The 25663-nt window shown below is 33.9% G+C and overlaps 1 protein-coding gene and 1 long non-coding RNA gene across 2 annotated transcripts; both read right to left on the bottom strand.

The window, feature by feature from the left end:
• Window positions 1-2140: 2140 nt before the first annotated feature.
• Window positions 2141-7378, bottom strand: LOC121419669 (UDP-glucuronosyltransferase 2B17-like). The gene is made up of 4 exons (XM_041614128.1): window positions 6318-7378; window positions 5464-5629; window positions 4499-4718; window positions 2141-2417 (listed from the first exon to the last, which is right to left on the bottom strand). Exons 1-4 carry the CDS (start codon window positions 7260-7262, stop codon window positions 2141-2143), a joined length of 1608 nt encoding a protein of 535 aa, XP_041470062.1. The 5' UTR covers window positions 7263-7378.
• A 2416-nt stretch (window positions 7379-9794) lies between these two features.
• On the bottom strand, window positions 9795-17459 carry LOC121420832. Its single transcript, XR_005970847.1, has 4 exons — window positions 17376-17459; window positions 17069-17165; window positions 12308-12635; window positions 9795-10854 (listed from the first exon to the last, which is right to left on the bottom strand). It is a non-coding gene; the product is annotated as an uncharacterized LOC121420832 (long non-coding RNA).
• Between the last annotated feature and the right edge of the window lie 8204 nt (window positions 17460-25663).

Genomic DNA, 25663 nt, shown 5'->3' with positions numbered 1-25663 from the left:
GTTTCTTAACTATTTGAAGAAGGTATATTCCATAATGTATTGGGATATTCCAAACTATGGCATCTTTAGAATAAATTATTTTGCAAACTTGGTTCCAATCTTTGGTAAATGAAAGATTAGTGGCAGCATAAGTATTATAACCAGGAAAAGTATTTTTGAGGAAGATTTAGAAAGCATATGCGGTGGTAAATTCCTTTTGGAACACAGTAACATAAAAATTGCAATATTTGAAGTATTTGTGTAATACACATGTAACATATTCAACTGAAAAAAGTGGAGATGGATGGGCATTGAAAGGGACAATTCAAATTATTCGAATTACCTTTTTCTGAATTTTGATTAAGTTCGAAATCAAATAATATTTCCCACCATCCCATGCAATATTACAGTAGTTTATGTGCGATACAATCATTGAATAATATAACATAATTAAAATACACCGAGGAAAATGCTGAAGGCTATAAAGAACACCAACACATTTTGCGATGCGATTACGCACGACACCCATTAGCCCATGCCAAGTCAGTTTGTCGTCGATACATACAGCAAGAAATTTAACCACACACGCATAATGTCGTAGAATGAGGTAATTGAGGTATTTTTTCTATTTGTAAATATAACGAATTTGTTTTTAATATTAATTACTAGTTTATTGTTGATCAACCATTATTAACCATTATTTATCAATAAACTAAAATCTTGATTTGTCATGAACACACTGGTGTCGTCTGCAAATGAAATGAAATATAAAAGTGTGGAAGTACCGATTTATTTACTATGAATTTAAAAGGCAAAGGGCAAAGTATGGAACCCTGGGGCATTCCGCGTCGAATGAATGAACTGAAAGCAGTTAGACCAGGATAACAAATTCCACGAATGCCATCAATGTCCATCTTTTCAACAAAAAAAAGTCGATCCAAAATATCAAACTCTTTACATAAATCTAAAACAATCTAAAAATCATCGCAGAATATACAAATGACCAAATAAACAGTGAAAACAGTGGAAAAGCCTCATTTTCTTTCGGCAATCTTAGCAGTGCATGTAGAGTGCAGGTTGCTAGGAATACTATTAAAGCAAATACGGTAATTTAGCCAACTTGCAACACGACTTTGCAACTAACCTTTACGCTTTACTTTATAAGAATTAGGGTTTCTTTTGGAATTTACATCATTAATTTGGGTCTTGTGTAAAATTTACGCTATTTTGAAAATAATATTGGGACCGAAAATTACAGCTTCATCGAAATATGCCAGTAATAAATATGGTAATTTTTACAGAGTCGAAGGAAGGGTGAGATGTGTGTGGACTGTCATTGGCGGCGAAAGCCAAAAAGTTTAGGGGGTGTCCACCTTAATTTTTGTGATGGACACAGGTAAAAAATTGGACAAGCGCCCCCCCAAAAAAAAGGTTATCATCCTAAATTTTAGGAGTTGCTAACCAAAAAAATATTTTGACAAGCAAAAAAAAAAGGTCATCAACCTAAATTTCAGGGGGGACAACACACGTTTCAGGGGAGGGGGTCTACGGGAATTTAAGGGGGGGCGCAGGAAAAAAATTGAAAAGCAATAAAAAAAAGGTTATCAAAAAAAAAATGGGGGGAACCGTCCCCCCCCCCCGCCCCCTACCTACAATTTTTGGGGGGACACGTCCTCTCCGCCCCCCCCCCCCCCCGCTTCCGCCGCCTATGTCGAGGATATAGGGAGAGAGGGAGGAAGGGGGTGTGCGAGTGTGTGAGAGAAAGGGTTTTTGCCTACTTCTGGGGACGTTTTCTTCCATTATTTTTACCAACCATGAACCATTCGTGGACCTCCTACACAGAGACGTCCCGGTCAAGAAAACAATGCATTCGTCATATCATTTAAACCATTTCATAAAGTAGACTCGTGATTTTTATCCTGTTCTGACAGCTAAACACAAGTGGTGTGTGTAGGAGGTAGGAAGTTTTCCTAGTTAGCATGATTAGCGAACTATGTTCACGTTATGAACTAAAATTAACTGAATAATAGATTACATACACACTTAATTATATGACACTGACCAATTATTTGTTCAGACAGGATAAATAGCCCCCAGAATAAAATTATTTCTGGTATATCCTGCCTGGACAATTCGAAAAAGACGAATTCGACTAGTTTGACTAATCAGTTTTTTGTTTCTTCATATTTCTACATACACATTTGTAACATCCCCTAAGCGCTAAGTAATCAATGTAGAGAAGGATAAGCGATAAAACGACTAGAAATGCGACTACGTCGAGTGAGTTGAGTTCAATGAATCCCATTTCAGTAGAACGAAGGCGAAGGTGATCTCCACCAAACTTGATCACGTGTTCTATCCAGAATACAGCCGTTTCCAGAGGGCTGGCTAGTTGGTCTCGCATGATACTCGAAGCCCGTTGCGCACTTATCATGTAGCTAAAGATAAAATATGAGGACAAAAAAAATGAAAATAATAATTCACACTCGGCCCTAATGCTACCACTGCTAACAAACTACACTTTTTACTCATCGAAATACAGTGCGTATCAAAAAAACGGGACAGATTTGAAAAGTCTATAAAATTATTGTTTCAAATCATGTCTATATTTTGGTGTAAATAGATGCTCTAAGAACTTATCTTTGAAATGCAATTAATAAAAAAATATATAAATTTTGTTCATGCTTGAGCAAACACAGGACGTTTTTGTTGGGGGTTCAAAAAGAGGCTTGCGCCAGAATTGCAGAATATGAGTAATATGATGATCAGACTTCTTGCTAATCAAAAGACTTCCTCTTGACCTTTTCAGTATCTGTGCCACAATTCTCGAATTATGCTGTAAAATTCTATTTACAAATTCATTTATTTACTTGAATTATTTTGTTTTTTCATTTAAACTTCTCTTACCTTTTAATTTTCCTTCATAAGTAACTGAGAAAAGAAGATTTTTGGTCAACCCAAGCAAGAAAATTTGCATTATTAATTGGGAAAACTTCTGATTATTCAAATTCTTTTATTATTTGAAACAAATTATATTATGTACCTTTGAAAGACATGAATCTATTTTTCAAGGGTTCATTGATTCCTTGACTAAGTTTACTTGCTTGACAGGAAACACAGAAAGGGATTCATGTCTTTCAATTACAATGGTGTATTGAGTCAATTTTGAAGGAGCTAGATATGGCAGATTGGGTAAAATGTATTAAAAAGTTGTGAGAGAGCGAAGTGAGCACGCAAATATTCCCACTTTTTTATTACAATACCAAATGTTGTGATAGATTTTGACATAACAATCAGAAAATAATATCATATTTTACTTTCTATCTTTCCTTTTATTTCCTGCCCACTTTTTTTCTTGGTCATGAATTTTTTTTTTAATGGGGGGGGCATCCCAAGCCCCCGCGCATCTGTGTGGTACTATTCAAAAGGCACCTTAACCTTTGTAACACACAATGAAAGGATTTGAAAAAATGAAATCACGCGCTCCCATACTTCGGTTGAAACAAAGCTGTTTTAGCTTGAAGAAGGAATATTCAAAGCTAACAGAGAGCATATTAAAAAGAAACAACAACAGAACAATTCAAGCAAATAAATAGATCTAAAAATGAATTTCGACCGCGTCCGCGTGATTTGAAAATTATGGCAAGGATAATGAAGAGGTAAAGAGGAAGTCTGCTAATTACCAAGAAGTCCGATCATCATATTTATAATTTTATAGGCCATTTTGGCGCAAGCCTCCTTTTTAACCCCAGACAAAAACATTCCGTGTTCGCCCATCAAGCATGAACAAAATTACATTTTTTTAATAGCATTTGAAAGATAAGACCTTAGAGCACATATTAACACCAAAATATAGACATTGTAGTTTAAAACAATTTTTTTTTTATACTTTTCAAATCTGTCCCGTTTTTTACGCACTGTAGAGGTATCTTATTCATTCAATCTCATTTCTTCCTTTCTCTCCTTTGCTCCGCCCACTTTATCATTTGTTTGACCATGCATGGCGGGTGAAACGGAGCGCCTCACTTGTCTACCACAACTACAAATATTACAATTACTATTATACTACGCTGCTACACTACCACTACTACAGTACTACTACTACTACTACTACTACTACTACTACTACTAGTACTACTACTACTACTACTACTACTTACTACTACTACTACTACTACTACTTAGTACTACTACTACTACTACTACTATTACTACTACTACTACTACTACTACTACTACTACTACTACTACTACTACTACTACTACTACTACTACTACTACTTCTACTACTACTACTACTATTACTACTATCACTACCACTACCACTACTACTACTATACCACTACTACTATACTACCACCACCACCACTATACTTCTACTATCTGACTATAGTGCACATTATGAAATCTTTACCAAAGAATTGGAGAGGTTTTCACCATAAAACACATACAAATAAACCTCAGATAAGAATTTAAGTCAATGAAACCAACGTAAAACATCCGTCTGTGAAACAGATACCTTTTATCATTGAGAAGCTTGTTAATACTCGTCCCAAACTCGTGTTCACTTAAATCAGTCACGTCCAACGCAAAGCCCATCCCTTTCGCTGCTACCTGATGCGCATTTGTAAACTGATCAAAGCCCAGTGGCATGAGGAGCATCGGAACACCGTAGTTCATTGCTTCATAGACCCCCGCACTACCCCCATGGTAAATCAGTAAACGAGCTTTAGGATGAGCTGGGTTTGAAAATAAATGAAAATGTAATGAAATGAAATGATGATGATATAATAATAATAATTGAAACAACAACAACAATAAAGAATAATGATGGTGATGATGATGAAAATAATCAGAATAATATATTCATGATAATAACAATTAAAATAACAATAATGATAACGATAATGAAAATACTGATGATGATGATGATGATAATAATAATAGTAATAACCTATAATAATGCCCATCATTGATAATTAAATAATTCAATTTTCTACGCTCATTATATTTTGGACTAATCAGTTAATTTGTTCACTGATTACATCATAAGGAGGAATAATAATGAAAATACTATCACTAAGTAACAAAAACAAAGGCATCATTTAAAACTAAAAAAGACATTCATTATTTGACCATTGGTCATGCGAGAAATCCCATTGATGTGGCCATGGCATGTATTCAACATAATTTTCATCAAAATGGGTGAACGTTTCAGTCAACATTATTGTCCTGGAATAGTCCAGCTAAAATAGCCGATTTGGGGTCAACCTCAAATTAATTTCAATAGACAAAGCAACACAACTTCTATCACTGGCCCGATTTGGTATAATGGTAGAATGTTACAGGATACTCTATCATTATGACCCAAGATCCTAACAGTTGACGTAAACAAAAGCCTGTATAGGATCAGATGGTCAAATATTAAAGGCCATTAGCGCCCGGGCCCTTCGGACAATAAGACACAACATTAAAAATTCTTACCCAAAAGGTCATTTTGTGGAAGCCATTCCGAGATCAATGTATTGTTGCCTAGGTAACGGGGCTTTTCCCCCAAATATCTCCACAGTATCCTCTGTGGCAATTCGCTGAACACTTTTGAAATTATATCGTTGAGGGCGTCACTAGGAAGACCATTAACCATAGATCCCTTTTATATAAAATTAAAGAGCGAAACAAAAATATACAAGAAGAAAACTCAAGAGGTGTAAAAAGGTTAAGATTGACAATTCGTGAGAGCGATCCTATAACTCAATCAAATAACACCCCCCCCCCCTTTAAAAAAACAATATCAGAATGGAATGTTAATTTGAAAAAGCGCGGTGCAATGTTATTTCAATAGGGGGATGTGAGGGGTAAAAGCGACTCATATATTTTTCTCCACAAATGCATCGCTGTTATTATATAAATCTCGTTGCACTATTAAGACCTCTCCCTTTCAGACGTTTCTTCCTTCTTTTTTTCGAATTTTCTTCCTCTTAATTCCCTCGCAGTTTTTAAAAGTAATTCTACCCCTTATTCTTCCTTCTTTTTTCGAATTTTCTTCCTCTTAATTCCCTCGCAGTTTTTAAAAGTAATTCTACCCCTTATACGCCATATCTGGAACCACCTAATTTTTAGAAGCTCATTACGAAACCGTTTCAGAATTAACAATCGATATTTTCCACTTGAGCTAAGGACTTTCGTCATTAGATGAAGAAATAAAGACACTTCATTAACAATGAAAAATCTGAAAGAAGAAAAAAACATTTGCCTTTTCTAGGTCCACCTAAAATTGATGACAGGTCTTGCTGCCAACCACTGGTTTATAAAGAATCAATCAATGATATTTTTCTTACCAAAGTAAATACAATAAAACCATGGTCTCCAGATCCTTGAATAAATCTTTCTAGATCCTCCGGGAGAGGTCTGGGCTCCTTGATGGTAAGTCCTCCTATAGGGATCCAATTCGGAGCTATAGGTCTCGGATATTCAAGAGCCCAAGTGTTATGGCACAACCAAAGATCTGCTTTACTGATGATCTGCCATGGAGTCAGGTCTGGTCGAATACCATAGGTTCGTTGAAGATGACGTAGATGACGATAGACGGTGAGGTATTCAATTGCATTATGTAAACCGTAGAACATTACTGTATTTGTCACCCGTTCAAAGAAAGTCATTCGGTGTCCCAGCTCTGGTGTGAATAATATACTGAAAGGCACATAGGAAACTGGGGATGGAATACCTAGCATCCCTTCGTGAAAGGCCGGAACTCTTTTTGTTCCTGTTACAACGATGAATGGTATATCCAAGTAGGCCGCAAGAAGAGTATCACAGACATCCACGGCGGGGTACGTTATAAGTTCATCAAAGTTTGAAAGCCTCAGTTGCTCAAGAATAGCTGTATTCTCAAACAAAACACTACACCCAAAATTAGCATACTCTTTTAATTTCCATGGACGTGGGTCCTTCAATGCTTCCAGCTTTGTCACATTAGTCCAATCCGTCACGGAGTTTATGAAATCAGAAAACTCCTGTAAATCTTGGTCCGTCATGGGATTCGGAAGTATAACCTTTGACGTGTAGGAATCTGGCAGGAAACCACCAACTCCCTGGTTATCAATGATGAGAAATATCACTTCATGACCTCGCTGCACCAGGGCTTGAGTTATGGTGGAAAGTGTCATTTGGTGGCTTGGTGTGCGCAGTAACGTTACAGACGGGACGAGAAACCGTGCGCCAATACAGGACTGAAACCCCCCTAAACTCATCAGCAGCAGTAGTGACCAAAACAACAGCTTCATTTTCAGCGAAGAAGTTCGTCAGAACGTTAATGATGCACTGTCCTGCTTGATCTAGCTTCAGAATCAATGCAATATGTCGAATGACGTTCGAAGATCATATCTACTGTATCCATGTACTTGAGGTATGTGGGTGTGATCAGGGGGCGTACCAGGGTTCGGTGGTCAGGGGGGGACAAAAAATCCCGGTCATGATGCGAACAGCCTAGGATTTCTCATGATTGTGCGCGAATATTGGTGCGAGGTTCTGTGCAAATGGAGTGCGATGAGTAAGAAAGAAAAGGCACAATAATGCATATGGCGCATGTGGAAAATGATTCTTGATAAAAGTCCCGAGCGAGCGAAGCGAGCAAGATAAGCCCTTTGCCTTTTCGTCACACTCTTACTAAGTGATAGGTTTTGACACATTGAGAAAATTACATGTCTATCTACTACATTTACGACTCTTTTCAACATTTTGGGAGCGAAGAGACCGGGACAAAATTTGGAGATTCGTATTAGATTCTTATTAGATGTAATTAAAGTGGTATGTCTAGCCCTTGGTTATCGACAAATGCAATGGTCCGCTACCTCTCCAAGTTCAGTTATTTTTTGTCCGACTGCGACCGTTATTGCATGAAATTTAGCATTCTTAATATCATGCGCCTATTTCGCCATCACATTCTTTCTTCCCGGTCGTATTCTCTTTAGGTCTATCCAATTATTTTTCTATCAATTTTCCAATCTACATGTATCTGTTTAAATAGGTATATTTGCCTTTTCTTCCTTTTCTTTCTCTTACCAAATTTTTTGTCTTCCTTGCTTTTTCCCTTTTCTCGCCCCCTGCCGCCCCCCGCCTGTCATTCATGTTAGACATTCCTCTTATGCATACGTTCATGTTAGACAGTCACTTATCCCATTTAGGTTGATCCTGTAGCGTTGCGTGCAACAATTGCTAAACAGAATAAAAAATAGCTCGGCTGAGTAGGCTTTGTGATCAATTGAGAAATAGAAATTAAGTTTTGCAGTCGTATAATACTTAACAATGGTTGGAAAAGAGAATAACTTTACACAATGAAACGGGGTGAAAAAAAAATATCTAAACTTGTAAGTCAAGGATGAAAACGTGTCGAAACGTGAAAGATTCATTTATGATTTTCGTACGTGTTTTGTTTCTGTTTGTGGTAACTCCCGTAGGAACTCGGCAGGACAGCATTTTTTGCTGGTAAACGCCAAGCTGGTATATAACCAATTACCTTGGAAACATTTTACGTCTAGGTTAATCAGTCATAGTGGCTGACGTAATAGACGACAGATATCACTCTTGGGCCTTTTTATCAAAGTGGAGACAATGGCAGAGTTGGGAATCGAACTCACAACCTTGCGATTATGAGTCCAATGCTCTAACCACTGGACCACACGCGCCGTTGAGGAATTGCTTATCTTGAGGAATTGCTGATAGAGCAATCTTTGGCAACACAACGGGGGTGGGGTTGATTGCGACTACATTAAAGAAGAAAAATAGATTTGGAGAAGAAATGAAAAAAAAGAGAAAAAGTAAGAGAATATGAATAGTGATAATGGTTTGCCTTTATAATACACACACACATATATGGGTGGGTGTGTGTGGGGGGGTGCGTGTGTGTGAGGGAGTGTGTGTGTGAGGGTGTGTGTTACTCTAGTAACTGATTTCATTTTCAGACAAAACGTGAGCATTGTTCGCTAATCATGCTAATAATACAGACGCTTAATTGCTACCCCCTACACACACCACTTGAGTTTAATTCTCAGAACCGCGGATCTTGTTTTAAAAAAATCACGGGTCTGTATACTGTATTAAACGGTTTGCATGGATATTTCTTTCTCTCTCTCTCTTTCTCTCCCTCCCCCCCCTCTCTTTCTCTCTCTCTCTCTCTCTCTCTCTCTTGTCCATTTTCTCTTTCTCTAGCACAAGTATATACATCCAAACTTATACAAACAATCCAAACGTACCAACATTACTTGCTTATTTATTACCAAAAACCAAGACACAATAAATCAAGAAGAAAAGGAAAGTAAATCATCCTATAACCATCACTGATGTAAGATAATAAAGTCAAAGTTTGATTTTGATATTAGTTACATTGTGATGCATCAGGTAACGAAATACCTCTATTTACTACGCGCGTAAAACGTTCCCCATAGACTTGTGTGTTAAAATGACAAAAATCACTAAAAACTGAGGGTGCAGCCTAGGGGGTCGAAGGTTTACTGTTAGTGACATTCCATATCTGACCAGGAAAGGATACCTTAACCAGTTCATTTTGAAAGTAATTCGCCATTTATGAAGATAATTCCTGACGGGATCAAATTCATCACCTGAGACAGTGAAATAACCCTGATTCTCCCGCCAATCAAAAATAATTCTAAAGTCATTGATACATATATATAAATATATATATTTATATATATATATGTATGTATATATATATATATATATATATATATATATATATATATATATATATATATATATATATATATATATATATATATATATATATATGTATATGTGTGTGTGTGTGTATATATACATTTTCCCAAATTGGGCAAGGGAAGTTCAGAAGTTACCATCCCTAGAATCAGAGTTATATTTTCAATCATATTCATACACTTTTATCAGTCAGATTATATCAGTTTAAAAAAATAATGGGTTTGGTTGAATTAATAACTTTTGCCTTCTTCTTGTAATTATAGACCGATTACATCGTGTCATAAAATCAATAATTTACATCAAAATGCCTTGTTTGAGTAAACTCTCTACGCTCTGCAACTTTGAAATCACAATCGACTTACTCTAGTGTTTCGGACTGTTATTACATTCTGCCAGATATATGCCTAATTAGCAAAAAGTTCATAAGGTCATAAGTTTTCCACATTCGTACATAAAAGATGTCAAAGACATCATCACAGAAGAAAATCACAAAAACATCAGAAAACAAAGCGTAGGACAAAATAAAACCCCGAAAAATAAAGAAAAAATAATAATAAAGAATGTTGGGTAGCGACAAATGTCAAAGACTTATCGACGTAGCGCCCAGAGCCATCTTGTTAAACAGATAGTATATAAAAAAAAACATCATATCCCCTGATAATATGCATCGCCTTTTATTTTAATATAGTTTAATGGGTTTTGAAACAGTAATTGGGTGCGTAAACTTATAAATGATGTTTATGTTTATTTAAATACTTATACCTTCGATAACAAGCTTAGCTTTCCAGAAGGTTCCTATTTCATTTCAAAATATTATATTATATTTTGCTTTACTTTGTAACTTTGTTAAAATTTTGGAATGAATAAATTCGTTATCAATCAATCAATACGAATTCATAACACATTTAGTCAAGCAAAGATATACTATATATTACGTTATCATAAAACAAACAGTTATTTTTCTCTCTCTCTCTCTAATGCGTTTTATTACGAATCTAACTTGAATTTCCAATTACAATGATTAATTTGGAGGTGTCAAAACGATAAGTTCTCAACTAATATTAATGCAGAGATCGCAATCACTAGTACAATTGGTTCTTTGGCAGACCTTTCGGTAATGTCGAGTTCCAGATCTTTTGAAAACTGTTGAGAGAAAGACAAATAAATCATACTTTATAATCAGAACATCGTCTAGTTCCTACAATTGGCAGTGAAATAATGGATATTGGCCCGTATTCTGAAGTCGTGTATAATTTAAACCCTGGGCCAAAATTGTGGGTAACCAATTTAATCAACGTTATGGATAGCCAGTTATTGTGACATAAATCTCTAACAGCAGAGGTTCATAGAACCAGCTCATTTGACTCTCAAATCATTCTTAAAGCTCAAGTCCACCTCAGAAAAATGTTGATTTAAATCAATAATAAAAAATCAGACAAGCACAATGCTAAAAATTTCATCAAAATCGGATGTAAAATAAGAAAGTTACGACATTTCAAACTTTCGCTTATTTTTAACAAAATAGTTATATAAACGAGCCAGTTACATCCAAATGAGAGAGTCGATGATGTCACTCACTATTTCTTTTGTTTTTTATTGTTTGAATTATACAATATTTTCAATTTTTGCTAATTTGTCGATAAGGCCCTCCTTGCCTGAAGCACAACATGTCAAAATAATGGAATTCCATGTGTTCAGAGAGGAATGAAACTTCATTTTACATGACAATGACGAGAAAATAAAAACATTTCATATAATAAAATACAAAATAAATAGTGAGTGAGTGATCAGTTCCTCATTTGCATACCGACCGAGATGTGCATATAACTGTGTTTTTAAATGAAGCGAAACTTTAAAATGCCATAACTTTCTTATTTTACATCCGATTTCGATGAAATTTTTAATGTTATGCTTGTTGTATTTTCCTCTTTTTATTCAAATCAAGTTTTTGTTGGGGTGGACTTGTCCCTTAACTGTCTGTGAAGATAAAATAAGATAATTGTCTTCACCATTGAAAAATTATAGGAAAGAGCACCGCAAACATAGAATACATACCATTTGATTTTTTTTACGTGTTTGGCTTCCCACAGTTTTAGTCCAGAGTTGGACCACGGTCTAAGTTAAACCCTAATTCAGAATACAGGCCACCGAGTACATACCTTAACTTAATCAACATTGTGAATTATGACGGGAAAATATATCATGAATAAACTATGTTGGTCGGTCAATTGATGTCTGTCATCAGTATCTCACTCGAAGCCTTTCCCATTTCTTTCGAGGTGGTGATTCATTTGAAATTGAAAGGTTTTATTATTATTGCACTTTGCAGCCAAAAGGCTGAATTGTGTATAATTTACAGGTATGTGCAGCAATATACAATTACTTAAAAATATCAAAACATGAAATAACTCAATATAAAGAGGGAACGTACATACTAAATTATAAAGTAAAATCGGAAAAGTGGTGATAGTGGTGGTGGTAGGATGCATTTGCATCCTGATTTATATAGGTCAACTCGGTTGATTTATCTCGATCCATTTCTTGTGGAAACTTGGTTTTATATATTGTAAATATGAGTATGATAAGATGATCTTACCCTTTCTAATAGCAGATCTAGAGTCATCATCCAATAAAGTTTCGTCGAGGGTGTCGTCATCCAATAGAATTTCGTCGTTAGTATCGTCAGTCAATAGATTCTCGTCGATGGTATCGTCATCCCATAAAGGTTCGTCGATGGTATCGTCAGTCAATAGATTCTCGTCGATGGTATCGTCATCCAATAAAGTTTCGAAAACAATATCGTCAATCAATAGTGTTTCATCGATAGTATTGTCATTGTTCCCAAGACTTCGAGCACTTGTGATCGAAGCGAAAGCAACCAGGAGACACAGGAGTACAATATCTTTGGGTGACATGCTGCAAACCTATGAGAAAGGAAGTTTGATGAGAAAGCAAATTTTATCAAACCTTTAAAAAGATTCAATATCGCCAAGGTTTTTACGCAAGTGTGGACTTGATTCAACCCGTAAAATCAAATAAAAACAGGAAACGACAACTTCATGTAGGGATTTATGGCATATTGAAAATACAAGCATAGACGGGTGGATTCTGCGTGTGATCATACAAGCTTATTTTATTGATTGACTTACATGAAAATTAACAACTTTTGTATGAATCATCAAAAAAAATTACATTGATGAATGAATATTTTTAACAATAAACAGAGTCGCAAAGTAAATGACAAAAAGGGGAAAAACATTACAAAACAGTTTTTATGCTATATATGTTATCAGAAACTGTTTGATTCTCGATTATCTGTTAATTTACCATATTTACAGGGCATTATTCAAAAAATTGCAATAATCATTAGGTACTATAATGTCGTTCTTATTATTGATTGATTGGCCGCTATGGCCTTTTATTTGCATTATAAAATCATACATTTAACATGATAAAACAATGTTTAAAAATATTATAAAGAGGCAAGGGATAAAAGAGAAAAATATTATGTTAGAGATAACAGTTACAACTAATGAAACCACAACATACATGTACCGGATGCAGCGGACCAGCAAAGGCCGAAGGCCTATCAAGGCTAGTCCCCGATCATATAACATACAAATAAATAAAATATACACCAATACAAAAAGAAAAAAGTGCAATAACAGGCAACTGAAATTCTACTGAAGGAACGATTAATTGATAAGAGATGATTTGTATTGTCCTTTCAAAAAAGACTTTGATTGGCAAGATTTTTGTTCTGACTTCAAATTATTCCAAATCATAGGACCTCTGTAATTAATAATGGAACGAGAAAATCGTATTGGTACTTTGGCAAGTATAGATCATTATAGTGTCTTGTTGCATATTTATTGACAGCACTTTGAAAAATAAATTAATCATTAAGACATTCGGGACAATCATTATTAAAATACTGATACATAAATATCAAGTCAATATCAAGATCAAATACTATATTTGACCTTGAATTTGAAATCGGATGTAGCGCACTAATGTCCTAATATGTCTCGTCCATTTATCTTTTATCCCTTCTCCTGGCTTCACTCCGACCTCCCTTTAAAATCCTTTTATATTTAAAGCAGAAACGAACCAGCAGCTTTAATAGCGCCACCAGAGTCTTCAACTACTCACATGTGACTATCATAAGGCTTAAGTCTGAGCTGTGTAGTCTTGTAATATAGATTGATTGATTGATTGATTGATTGATTGATTGATTGATTGATTGTTTTTGTCAGGTAACTATATGAACAGTAGTGTATACCTTGACAGGATTGCCCATGAAAGCCGAGGTGGCTTATTTCCAATGGGGTCCTTACATCAGTAATTGACAACAATGTACATCTATGAAAAAACACCTAGGCCTATATAAATCTACAGACTACATCAATTAAGTCTAGACAACTAAATTTACACGAAGAATTGTAAAACTTAATATATAAAAAGACAAAAACAAATAAGTTTGCCATGAAAAACCATTTACGCAAAATATGATTAAAATAATTGTAAAACAGATTGAGTAAACGATCATTACTTCAAGGTTACATATGAAAAATATACTATAATCAGTTTTTAAGTAGCGCTATGCATCGTAACTAATACAAGATTCATGAATCGTAAAAACTAAGATATGAAAAAGTACAATTAAGTTTGACATCAAACTTTCACGCAAACAACAATAGATGATGAAACAATGTAAACCAAGTTGATTAAATAAAGCTTAACTAAAAAGTTATATATCAGACTACACGATACACATGAAATTAGAAAGAATATTTAACATTACAGAGTGGGGACATTTTTTAAGTGTTGTTTCAATACTCTTTTAAATTGTTCAAAATTCTTAACCGATTTGACATGATTAGGGAGGGAATTCCAAAAATGTATACCATTATAATAAAATGTGTTGCCAATTTGACCTTTTCTCATAGGTACAAAAAAGTTAAACAGACTATTTCTTGTTTCATGCCCGTGAATATTAGATGACCTTGTAAAGTTTTTTGATATGTAATGATATTCGTTTGAATAGAAAATTTTATGAACATGGTGAAGTATAAGTTGTTGCGACCTCAAGTCTATGCGAAGAAGGCCAGCTTTTTCGATTTCATTCTTCCCAACATGTGTTTTGGGTGTAAGCAAGTAATAAATCTAACAATCTTATTTTGAATAATTCTTAACTTTTTTTGATCAACCTTTCCAAGACTGCAGTACCATTCTGCATTAGCATTATCAAATAAACATTAATGAAAAGCTTAAAATGCGTCTGGATTTCGCATTCATGCAATTTTGATACCGGTATAGAAATTTCAAGCGAGCATTAGCTTTTTTGACAATAGAGTCAACCATAGATGTACATGAGAGATCACTCTTTAATATCAGGCCTTAAATACTTCACGGAATTCTGTCTCTTAATTAATTGATTGTTATAGTATATATTGAAATCATCTGTATAGTTAGACCTAGCCCGCGAACAAAACGAAATACTTTCGGTCTTACCAACATGTAAGCTAAGCTTATTATCTGTCATCCATTTAACACAATTTGATAATTCTAAGCTAAGTTTTTCACCGATCAGCTTAGGACTTGTATCAGAATAGAGTAAAACACTGTCGTCTGCATATAAAAGTAATTTACTTTCATTAACACAAATACACATATCATTGATATAGCACATAAAAAGAATGGGACCTAATATGCTCCCCTGAGGAACTCCACACTTTATAGGCATAGAATATGAGAGTACATTTTGCATGGAAACCACTTGACGGCGATTTGTCAAGTAAGACCTAAACCAATCCAAGCATGCTAAATTCAAACCCATCACTTCTAATTTCTTTAAGAGTATTTCATGATTAACCGTATCGAATGCTTTTTGTAAGTCAAGAAGAACCATCCCGACATAACGGCCTTCGGAAATTTCATTCCTAACAAAATCCAACAAGTGAATTAAACATGTTTCAGTAGAATACCCATTCCTAAACCAGACTGAAATTCATAAATGATTTTGTATTCTTTAAAGTATTTCTCAATTTGAGAATACACTCATTTCTCCAAAATTTTCGACACTATGCTTAACACACTAATAGGTCTATAATTCCCAACATGAGTTTTGTCTTTCTTTTTGTGTAATGGTGTAACTTTAGCGATTTTCATTTCATCAGGGAAGGTACAAGTTGAAATAGATAGGTTAATAATGTAAGTTAAAGGAATAAAGACGTTTTTTGCACCATCCTTTAAAAATCTAGCAGGAACCAAGTCAAGTCCGGTACTTTTTGATATTTTCAACTTGGATAATTCATTTAATACAAACTTTTCTGTGACAGGAGAAAAATTAAAACATCCTTTTTGTGTACCTTTATTGTCGTAAAGTTTTTTTTAAATTAGGACTGTCGGCCCCAAACTCACTTCTGTCCGTAATGGGGAGCTCACAAGCTAATTTATCGGCCACTGTTAAATTACAGAACCATTTTACACTGTTAAGAATAATTCAAACAACGCTGTTTACTATGTGAATCGGATGGTAGTTGTTTAAACAGTTTAAACAAGTTTTTGAAAACTTAAACAACAATGCTTAAATCATTGATAATTAAATATTTGAATTTAAACTTTGTTGTTTAAGATTTTAAGCACTTGTTTAAATTTTTAAACAACTACAGTGTGATTCACATAGTAAAAATCAATTTCAATGGTGTACTAATTCACTACTCAATTATTAACACAATGATTATGTTACCAAGTAGCAAAACAAGCATTTTCCTCTTCAAAATTTTTTTCTTTGTGAATTTTATTATAGTCTACTTCATTTTCTGCTAAATAATTGGTGGTTATCTTAAATTGTATATTTTCAAGACAATTTTAAATAACACACAGTGAATGAGAGACCACACAAAGTGTTGCTCAGTTTGCCCCCCCCCCACACTTCTACATTATTTAAAGGTATTGGGTAACATTGATTGGATTTGTTTTTTGTTTTAATCTGAGCTTCGAGGTCCCACTTGTCACCTGTGTCTGTGTTATGTTACAAAAATGATGCCCAGAAAAATCGCGTCCGAAAATTACTATTCAGTGCTTTAAAAAAGTGAAATATATAATGACCGGAAACTCCATCTTAATTTCATCACATACACTTATGTGTTCTATTATTATCGACACGATAGAAATTACACAAAGTCTTTAATTACTAAATGAACGTTTCAAAAGCATTTTTTGTGTGTGTTTTTTGTTTCAGAGTTTTTAGGTTGATAGAAAGACATCCATGTACATATATTATCTCTCCTTTGTTTTTTTTTTAATTACATGTCTAAAATGTTAACTTTTTCCTTTAAACCACAATTCTTACCTGTTAAGTAATTAATAAAGGTTACTGGAGAATGGCCTGTGCTGACGGGTAGGTTACGGTTGTTGGTAAGCACTTATTAGGATGATCTCTCGACAACCTAAGGAGAATTCATAAGTGAAATCAAATTACCTTCATGCAATAAAGAAAAAAAATAGAAGGCACAATATCAGGAAACGGTTTACAGAATATACTAGAGATTCATTTACTCTTAAAAAAAATTAAGTTCAGCAAAGCTTTTTAGGAAAGCGACTATCGTAAAGCTCTTTATCCTTCTTAACGCAGTCAAATCAAAGTTCTTTATTCCTACCCGTTCTTGACAATCTAGCAAACTCATGGAATAGTATTCAACGTTCTCTCGTCTCTAGGTAGGACTGGAACTGATGACTTGACTCAAGAGAACATGTATATAAAATACTAGTTTCACCGGGATGGCTTTTCTGTCACGTGACTCGATGCAAAACAGCTTTATAGATAACCAATCAAATTGAATCAACCATCATTTTTCACCAAATATAGTCATGTTTTGTAGCACAAAAGTAGATGTAACCCAATGCATATTATGAATAATAATTATGATTTGTATGCCCACACATAATATAATAATATATGTATGTATATATTACACAAGATTGACACCATTTCTACGAACGATTTTAAATCTAGGTTTAATGGCTGTGATATTAGCTGGTACTCTTTCAACCGTCATTCAAACAAATTGTCTTGATTGAGTTGTCTGTATTTGACTACATATCACTTAAGAGGTAAAATAATCTTTTTGTATTAAACGAGTTACCACATGAGTGACAACTTGAAGTCTGTGGATTTCTTTTACGTCTTTCTTTTGAACATTGTCTGTTTTATGAAAAAGAAGTATAGTAATACTTCTCTAAGAATGTGTTACAATTTGACTGCCAGTTTGAAGTGGAATTTAGGTTTATGTCATTTCTTTTTCAAGAAATTGTTTTTATGAAAGCAACAATTTTCTGCCTATACAGACGTCTGTTTGCTAACCTTTGCAGCCCCTATTTTATTTTGTTTTTTTTCACCTTCTCTGTCTCCATCTTTCATCTTCTATTTTCACAATGTCTCTCTTTTATTGTACTCACCTTCTACTTTTACTAATCCCCATGGTGATTTTTAATACCCTTTTTATTGTTTAGTATATACAAATACAATAATAATACATTCTGAAGATTTAACAGGAGTAAAAAAAAATGGCAAATTGTGCTCTTTTTCGTGCGATTTTGCTGATGGCAATTTAAAAAAAAATTCTCGACAATTTCGCCTACTTATTGAATTTCTTTCACGTGTTTTGACCTTCAGCTAGGTTTTTAAATGATTAAACTGTTCAGAGTGAATTATGTTTGCCGCGATGTTTCTGTCACGATACTATAATTTATGCAAAACAACTTTAAATGGGAACCAATCAAATCGACCATTATTTTTTAATATATTCATTTTTACAGCAGTTCATGGTTTGAATATGAATAAATAATTACTATCGCATCGTGATTTTTTCCGACATCAGGGGGCCCGTTTCATAAAGAATTTGCAAACTGTTGTAACTTCGCCATAATAGCAACTATCATGGCAACAAGGCTCAGCAGCCAATCATAATCAAAAGTGAAATATTCTTTTTGATTTGTTTATTATTGTTGGATTTCAGTTTGTTTGAGAATTCATTTTTGGGGTATTGAATCTATTCCTGCCGATTTTATAATATGAACTTGTTTTCGTGTTCTGTCGTAATGAGGTCCAATCCAACAATTTAAAAGGAAAAAAGTAAATGACTAATTTCCAATCATGAACGCACGTATAATGGTTTTAGCATGTTTAGGGCTACGTGTCACCGAACATCACTGTATATAGAGACCGTATTGTGCATATATTACTCTTCGCTCCCTCAGATGGTATATATATTTATATTCTTTTTTAAACAAGTGCACATCAAGTTACCAATAATGCATATAGCATTTCCATTCATTTGAAAACAGGATAAAGGAGCATTGTATATTAAATGCCTTGCTCACGGGCATAGGTGTCACGGCCGGTGATCGAACCCCGGACATTCTATGTAGAGCCAGGCGCCTTAGACCACTCGGCCACGGAAAATGAATACGGGTAAACGGAGTGCGCCAGCTGCAGACCACTACTAACACAAGTTTCAGTCTCAAGTTAGATCGCGAGGCGATGACGTCAGTTTGCAATTATATTATAAGCGGTAAAATTTAATTCTTCTTCACTTTTTTAAGGTATACCTTAACATTAAATAATTAACATTAATAATCATCGACCTTAGGCATTGCCATCATCCCGCTGCCATTTGAGACGCTGGATCTTGCATGCAAGGAAGTGAGAAAAGAATAGAAAGCAAAGAAAAAGATAAAATGAAAAGAAAAAAGGGAAAAGTGAACGAAAAGAAGTTAAGAAGAAAAGAAAAAAAGGCGACAAAGGAAAGGGGGGAAAATGAAGGAGAAATAAAAATGAAAAGAAAAATAACTTCAAAAAGTGTATGAACGAAGCTATTACTTCTTTCAACAAAAAAGCTTGAAAAGGTAGTGGCAAAATATTCATTTCTGACTGGTTGCCAGCCAAATCAAACAAGGAAGAAGAAGTTCATCTGCAGCAGGTGCATCTCTGATAACCCGGTTAACACATATTCCTATAGCCTCTGCCAGAGGGCGCTATAATGGCATCACACCCGTTAAGTCTATTCCTATATTAGTGATTCATTTGTTTATATTGCTCTTATGGTAATCATCTGGCACTATTGAAACAAACTGTTGAAAAAGAAATCTTTGGTTCTGCTGAAAGATGCCCCTGTTTGCTAAAAGGTTTACTTTGTTTGGGTTTAACAAACTTTTCACCGGGAAAAAGGGTCACCAAACTTTATGTCCCGAGATCTGTTTCATGTGCGTTGATAGGGGTGAACAAACTTTTTCAGGCCTTTGCTTGTCTTGGCATCATTCCCTCTTCTTTTTAGGTCTGTCCACACTTCTCGAGGATTATAGGTTTATAGTTATTTACACCTGCAGAACGGTTCTACTATGTCTACTTTGGCAGATTGGTAAAAGGTAAATAACTTAATTTCTACTGATACTGCATGTGTTACACATTTACATTTTGGCGCTTCTTTACAACATTTCTTCATTACATTCTTAAAGTGTTTTCCAATAACATTTTATTATTAATTTTACTTTCGGTTTTGAGAACCAGCCTGGGGCATGTAATCAACATTTTCGTCAGACAGGTCGTCAGATCCGACAACTTTCCTTGATTTCGATTGGCCAAGAGGCACTGTTACTATGGTAACTGTCGGATAAAATGACCGAGAAATCACGTTTAATGAAATGCTCCCCCGTTAGCAATAGCCCATCCATGATGAACATGAGGCTCAGTAACGAACAAGATAAAATTAATAGATGATTTACACAGGAATATACATTTGAAATGCTCACTTTCCATGAATAGCACGGAGTAACAATATGACTTAAACCCAAATCATTTGATCCATCAAGAGGAAACCAAAGACGATTTAGACTTATTCATTTTCACAGAAAACAATGCAAGGTAATTACATACTAGCAGACATTCATTGCTAAAGCATATCCATAGATAAACAAAGTGTACAGAAGAAAACCTGAATTGTTGTTTTGATTCATATACGAAAAATTGTATTACATATATGACATCAAACAAATACATGACATGTAGATGTCTGTCCAAATAGGGAATCTGCTGAAAAAGAATATTGATTGTAGGAAATGACCCCCCCAAAAAAAAAAAATAATAATAATAAATAAAATAAAAATAATAATAATAATAATAATAAAATGAAATAAAATAAAATCAAGATGATAATGGCGTTCAGTCTTGTTGTAAGACGAGTGAATGTGTTCAGTGCACAACCTCATTCTAGATAGGCGTTCTGGGAAATGCGAGCAGTGTGAACAGTCTTGAGTGTGAATCGCGAGTCTGATAAACCAACGTCAATTTGCAGGAAGAATCTGCAACAAAGAGAGAAAAAAACATCAGAAATAACTTATTGATCAGTTATTGTTGGTGAAGTAAAATAGAATAGGCCTATTTAGAATCTCTTAACAGGCGTATCAACATCCATTGTGGGTAAGTGAAGATCCGATCTTGATTTGTTAGTTCAGATTTACATCTAAATAACTGTGAACAAAATAAAGATGATAGCTGTATGACTGAGGTAACGTTTTCTTAACTTTCGTAGCGCTCTTCAAATGATCACTTTGGCCCGTATTCTGAAGTCGGGTTTAACTTAGACCATGGTCTAACTCTGTGCTAAAATTATGGGAAGCCAAAAGTGGCAAAATTTTATTAAGTTGTATGTTTCTTATGGTCACTGTGCTATTTCCCGATTCATCGATGGTGAAGACAATCATCTATTTATACCTCCTAGACAATTACGAATGATTTGAGAGCCAAATGAGCTGAAATGTGATATCTTTACTGGAAGTGGTTTATTTAACAATTGGCTATCCATACTTAAACCACAACTTTAAACATGAGTTGAAATTTAAACCCGACTTCAGAATACGGGCCTATAAATCTACAACTTAGATTAAAACTACTTTGAATGGTGTAAATAGAAATTGTTAAAAGGCTTTGATACCCAAGTTTGCACGTTGTTCATTACTCTTTTTTTTTTCTTTTTGTTTTTGCCTCGATGTGTTCTTTGTGATGATTTCACATAGCCAACTACTTGAAATATTCAACTCCAAGAAAACGATATTTTTGGTTATTACCGCAGTTATCGGATATGAACCTGTAATTACAATTACTACTCTAAACTTAAAGTAACTTTCGAACTACTTATGAATTTCATATACTCCAAATAAAAACAATAATCTCGGTGCCATAATATTTAGATTAGATAGAATATCAGAAAACGCAAAATAGGTCACACAATCTTTAGGGAAAATGGAAAAAAATCTTTCAAAGAGAGAATTAAACGAACAGAATCTATTTATTATGAATTGAAATCAAGAATTTTTGCATATTCTTGATTTTCTTGCCAAGCCTGTTTAACATATTTTATGAATTTCCCTTGATACTGACCAGAAGGGAGACGGTCATTGTGGATTTTTGTTATAAGTTGTTGATATCTTTAAACAAAACCACCGATGCCAAATTAAAGCAATCATTAACTCGTATCGCACGAAGTATAAAAAGAAACAAGATCGTGCATCATAATCGAAAAAAAAATTAGCCCGAGATTTGATATCATTTGGCATCACTCCATCAAAGCCCGGTATCAAAAATCACGGTTATCAAAATTCATATTTATATTATATATATATATATATATATATATATATATATATATATATATATATATATATATATATATATATATATATATATATATATATACATATACATATATAATGTATATAAATATGTAATATATACAGATCCTTTCTGTATAGAACCGGGTAGAAAAGATATAAAATCCAAAAAATAGCGATGTATCTTACCTTTTTCATATTTTTTTCATTTATTTTCCACTCCTGTACATGATATTTGTTTTTTATACTTTGATACAATAAAATAACACATATAGCATATCTTATCAAAATATACTTGATAGGTCCTTGCAAATAAATACCAAAATATATAGCAGATAGCATTATCACTCATATTTGTTCAGAATTGTCTGGCTCTTCGACAAAACAAATAAATATTGGGCAAAGCTTATTCCTCATTCCGATTTCCAGTTTTGTGATTAATGATATTTGCTCATACATCAGTTTTATTTGATTATAATTTTAATGGCAAAAGGGAATCCAACACTACCAATAAGATCAATATTGATAATTATTGAAAGGTTTATATAAGGGAAAGCGGAAACTGTTGCTTTTGGTTTGATTTTATTGTCAGAATTATAGACATTTTTAACCAAAGTTTCTCTTTTACTAGTGTATCAAATTGGAATTAGTTACCTTATTTTTTCCAGAAATACCCAGTCAGATTCCTCATTTAATATTTTATTTTGGTGTTAAAAAAGCCATGTTCAATGAACTGGCCTTTTGTTTTATTTTTTATCTGTTTGAAAATGTTTGTCCTAACTTTGTTTAATTCATACTTTACCATTCATAATATTATGTTTGTAATATTTATATTTATGTTGTAGGCCTACATGTAGCCATTCAAGGATAACAATAATTTATTGATAGCCTGCATACCTACAACATAAGTCTTATAAATCAATAAATAAATAAAAACATCAATGAAAAATAAACAAAATTTTGACTCTTTGGTATGGCCTAGTTTAAAGCGGACAATGTGTCATAGATTCATCATCATCATTCTTATTTATTGTTGTTTTTGTTGCTGTTATTGTTGTCATTGTTGTTGTTTATATAACTATTATCATTATTATCGTTGTCATCATTTTGCTCCATCGGTTTAATTGCAAAACTACATCGAATTCTCATTCTCTCGCCAAATTGATGGCGTAACACTACTAACATAAACTGCACGTGAACAGGGCCATTTACGTAATCACGTGATTCTTTCTGTAAACGGGCGGGGATCGATCCCACGTATGAATGATAATCCCCTCAGTAAAAAAAAAGAAATAGATTTGCGGTAGATAACTAGGTTAACAGGCCCGGTTTAACATTGTATGTTGACTTGACCCGAGAAAGAAGAAATGAAAACAACAATCTTTTAATCATTTACTACTGGATGCAATGCACATTAGCAGAATCTCGTGATGATCGACTTTAATTTGCGAGCTTGGTGTCTAAGAAGTTTGAAACAGGTGGAGTCCAGGCCTTAAGTCAAGTAAAACGGGTAAAAATTTCACCAAATTCGAATTGGCTGCTTCTGTACCACCTAGCCTTAAAGAAGGTAACACATTTATTTTTTTTCTTGAAGATGCGCATAACAAGTCTTCTTTTTATTTTGATTAATCATGTTGGGGCAGAAACAATGTAAATCCAATATATTGTTAATTCATCATTTTTTAATCCAGATTTCGATGTCTTTTCATTGATTTTCTGTTTTCTTTTTATTATAAACAGCTTTAGATTTAGAGCGACTTATGGGCAAAAATATTGCAATGCGCTTGCGCACTAAAGAAATTTCTTTGAATATTTTATTTTACAGTTTTGACAATAATGAACAACTTGAATGACCCATAAAATGTTTTGACAATGGTATTTCCACATGTTCAGAGAGGAATAAAACTTTGTTTTCACATGAAAATGAGGAGAAAATTAAAATATTTAATATATATTTAATATATATAATAAGTAGTGAGTGAAGTATAAGTGTAAGTATTTAGTCATTGTCCATAAATGGATATTCGTCTTGTTTACATTCCGTGCGAAAACAACATAAAGGTAACAAATTATGTAAAATAGTGTTATGCTTGTTGAATTTTCTCTTTTTATTTAAATTACCTTTCTATTGGGTTGGACATATCCTTTAACGTCATTAAAAACGTTTGTAAACGGGGACCAGATTGTCTCTCGATTTCCTCCTTTAGAGAATGATTCACGAAACTCTTCGGTTCAATTTTAATATTTTGTATGGCCTCCGTCTTTGAAAAAAGAAATCAGAATTTAAAGTAGAGGATCCTTTTCGGTTCATGTAAATATTCGTTATCTAACTTTGCATGTAGTATAGATAAGATACACGCATGCAGATGATCTTACTGATTAAGATGATAAAACGGATTATGATTAAGGTGTGTCTTTAAATACTACAACAGTACAACTAACGTAATAATCGGATAATGCCTTTGTAGTAATTTTATATCCTATCAAGTGGTTGGGTTATTAAGTCTGTTGTTGTATATATGGCTAGCAACATTAATACAAAGGGTGTTTTATAAAGTTTCTCACAACTATCCGTATTTAATTGACTGACATTTGATTGATTATTTTTTTAATTGATTGATTGATTATTATATTAAAATTGTCACGCCTTGATTTCTGCAGAGAGGTAAAGGAACATTTATTATAGCGATTTTTATTCAACGAACTTTCTAAAACCTATAAAAGCTGGGCAATTTTATTTTTTTTGGGGGGTGTGCTAAAGTTGAATATGCTTCCATGATTGTTAAATCCATGGTTAGAAAGTTAGAATATGATAAGAAAAATATATAAATCTTTTGAACGATTGTACCATGGACCTATGAAGAGATGGACGATTGATGAAAGCATTTCTTTGATCCAATGATAGTCACCGTCACCTGGTTATGTGCATCTTAATTAGAACATGCAGGTGTTCTGCACACCGATTTTCCATAAGTGATTTGTTATCAACTGCGCACACAATCTGTGGAGTATTAAGTTCTTATCACGAACGATCATTGGATCAAAGAAGACAATTACAAAGAGAATGTTATTCAGATGACAATAACAGTCACCTGTTAGTGAATTCATTATCTAAGCGATGAATGTCCATCTCTTCATAAGTCCATGAAAGGACCAGATGAGTCATGCATACAAGTCGCAATTGCCTTAAGACTTCTGTTTCGTAACACAAGTGGGTGGAGATTGTTTCGCTCTTAGTTTGGTGTAAGTGATCTCCTTGGGTTGATGCCGTGGCGGAGTG

This window comes from Lytechinus variegatus, chromosome 8 (assembly GCF_018143015.1).
Source record: "Lytechinus variegatus isolate NC3 chromosome 8, Lvar_3.0, whole genome shotgun sequence".
NCBI lineage: Eukaryota > Metazoa > Echinodermata > Echinoidea > Temnopleuroida > Toxopneustidae > Lytechinus > Lytechinus variegatus.
Note: the sequence above shows the minus strand (reverse complement) of the source record. Positions and strands in the feature narration are given on the sequence as shown.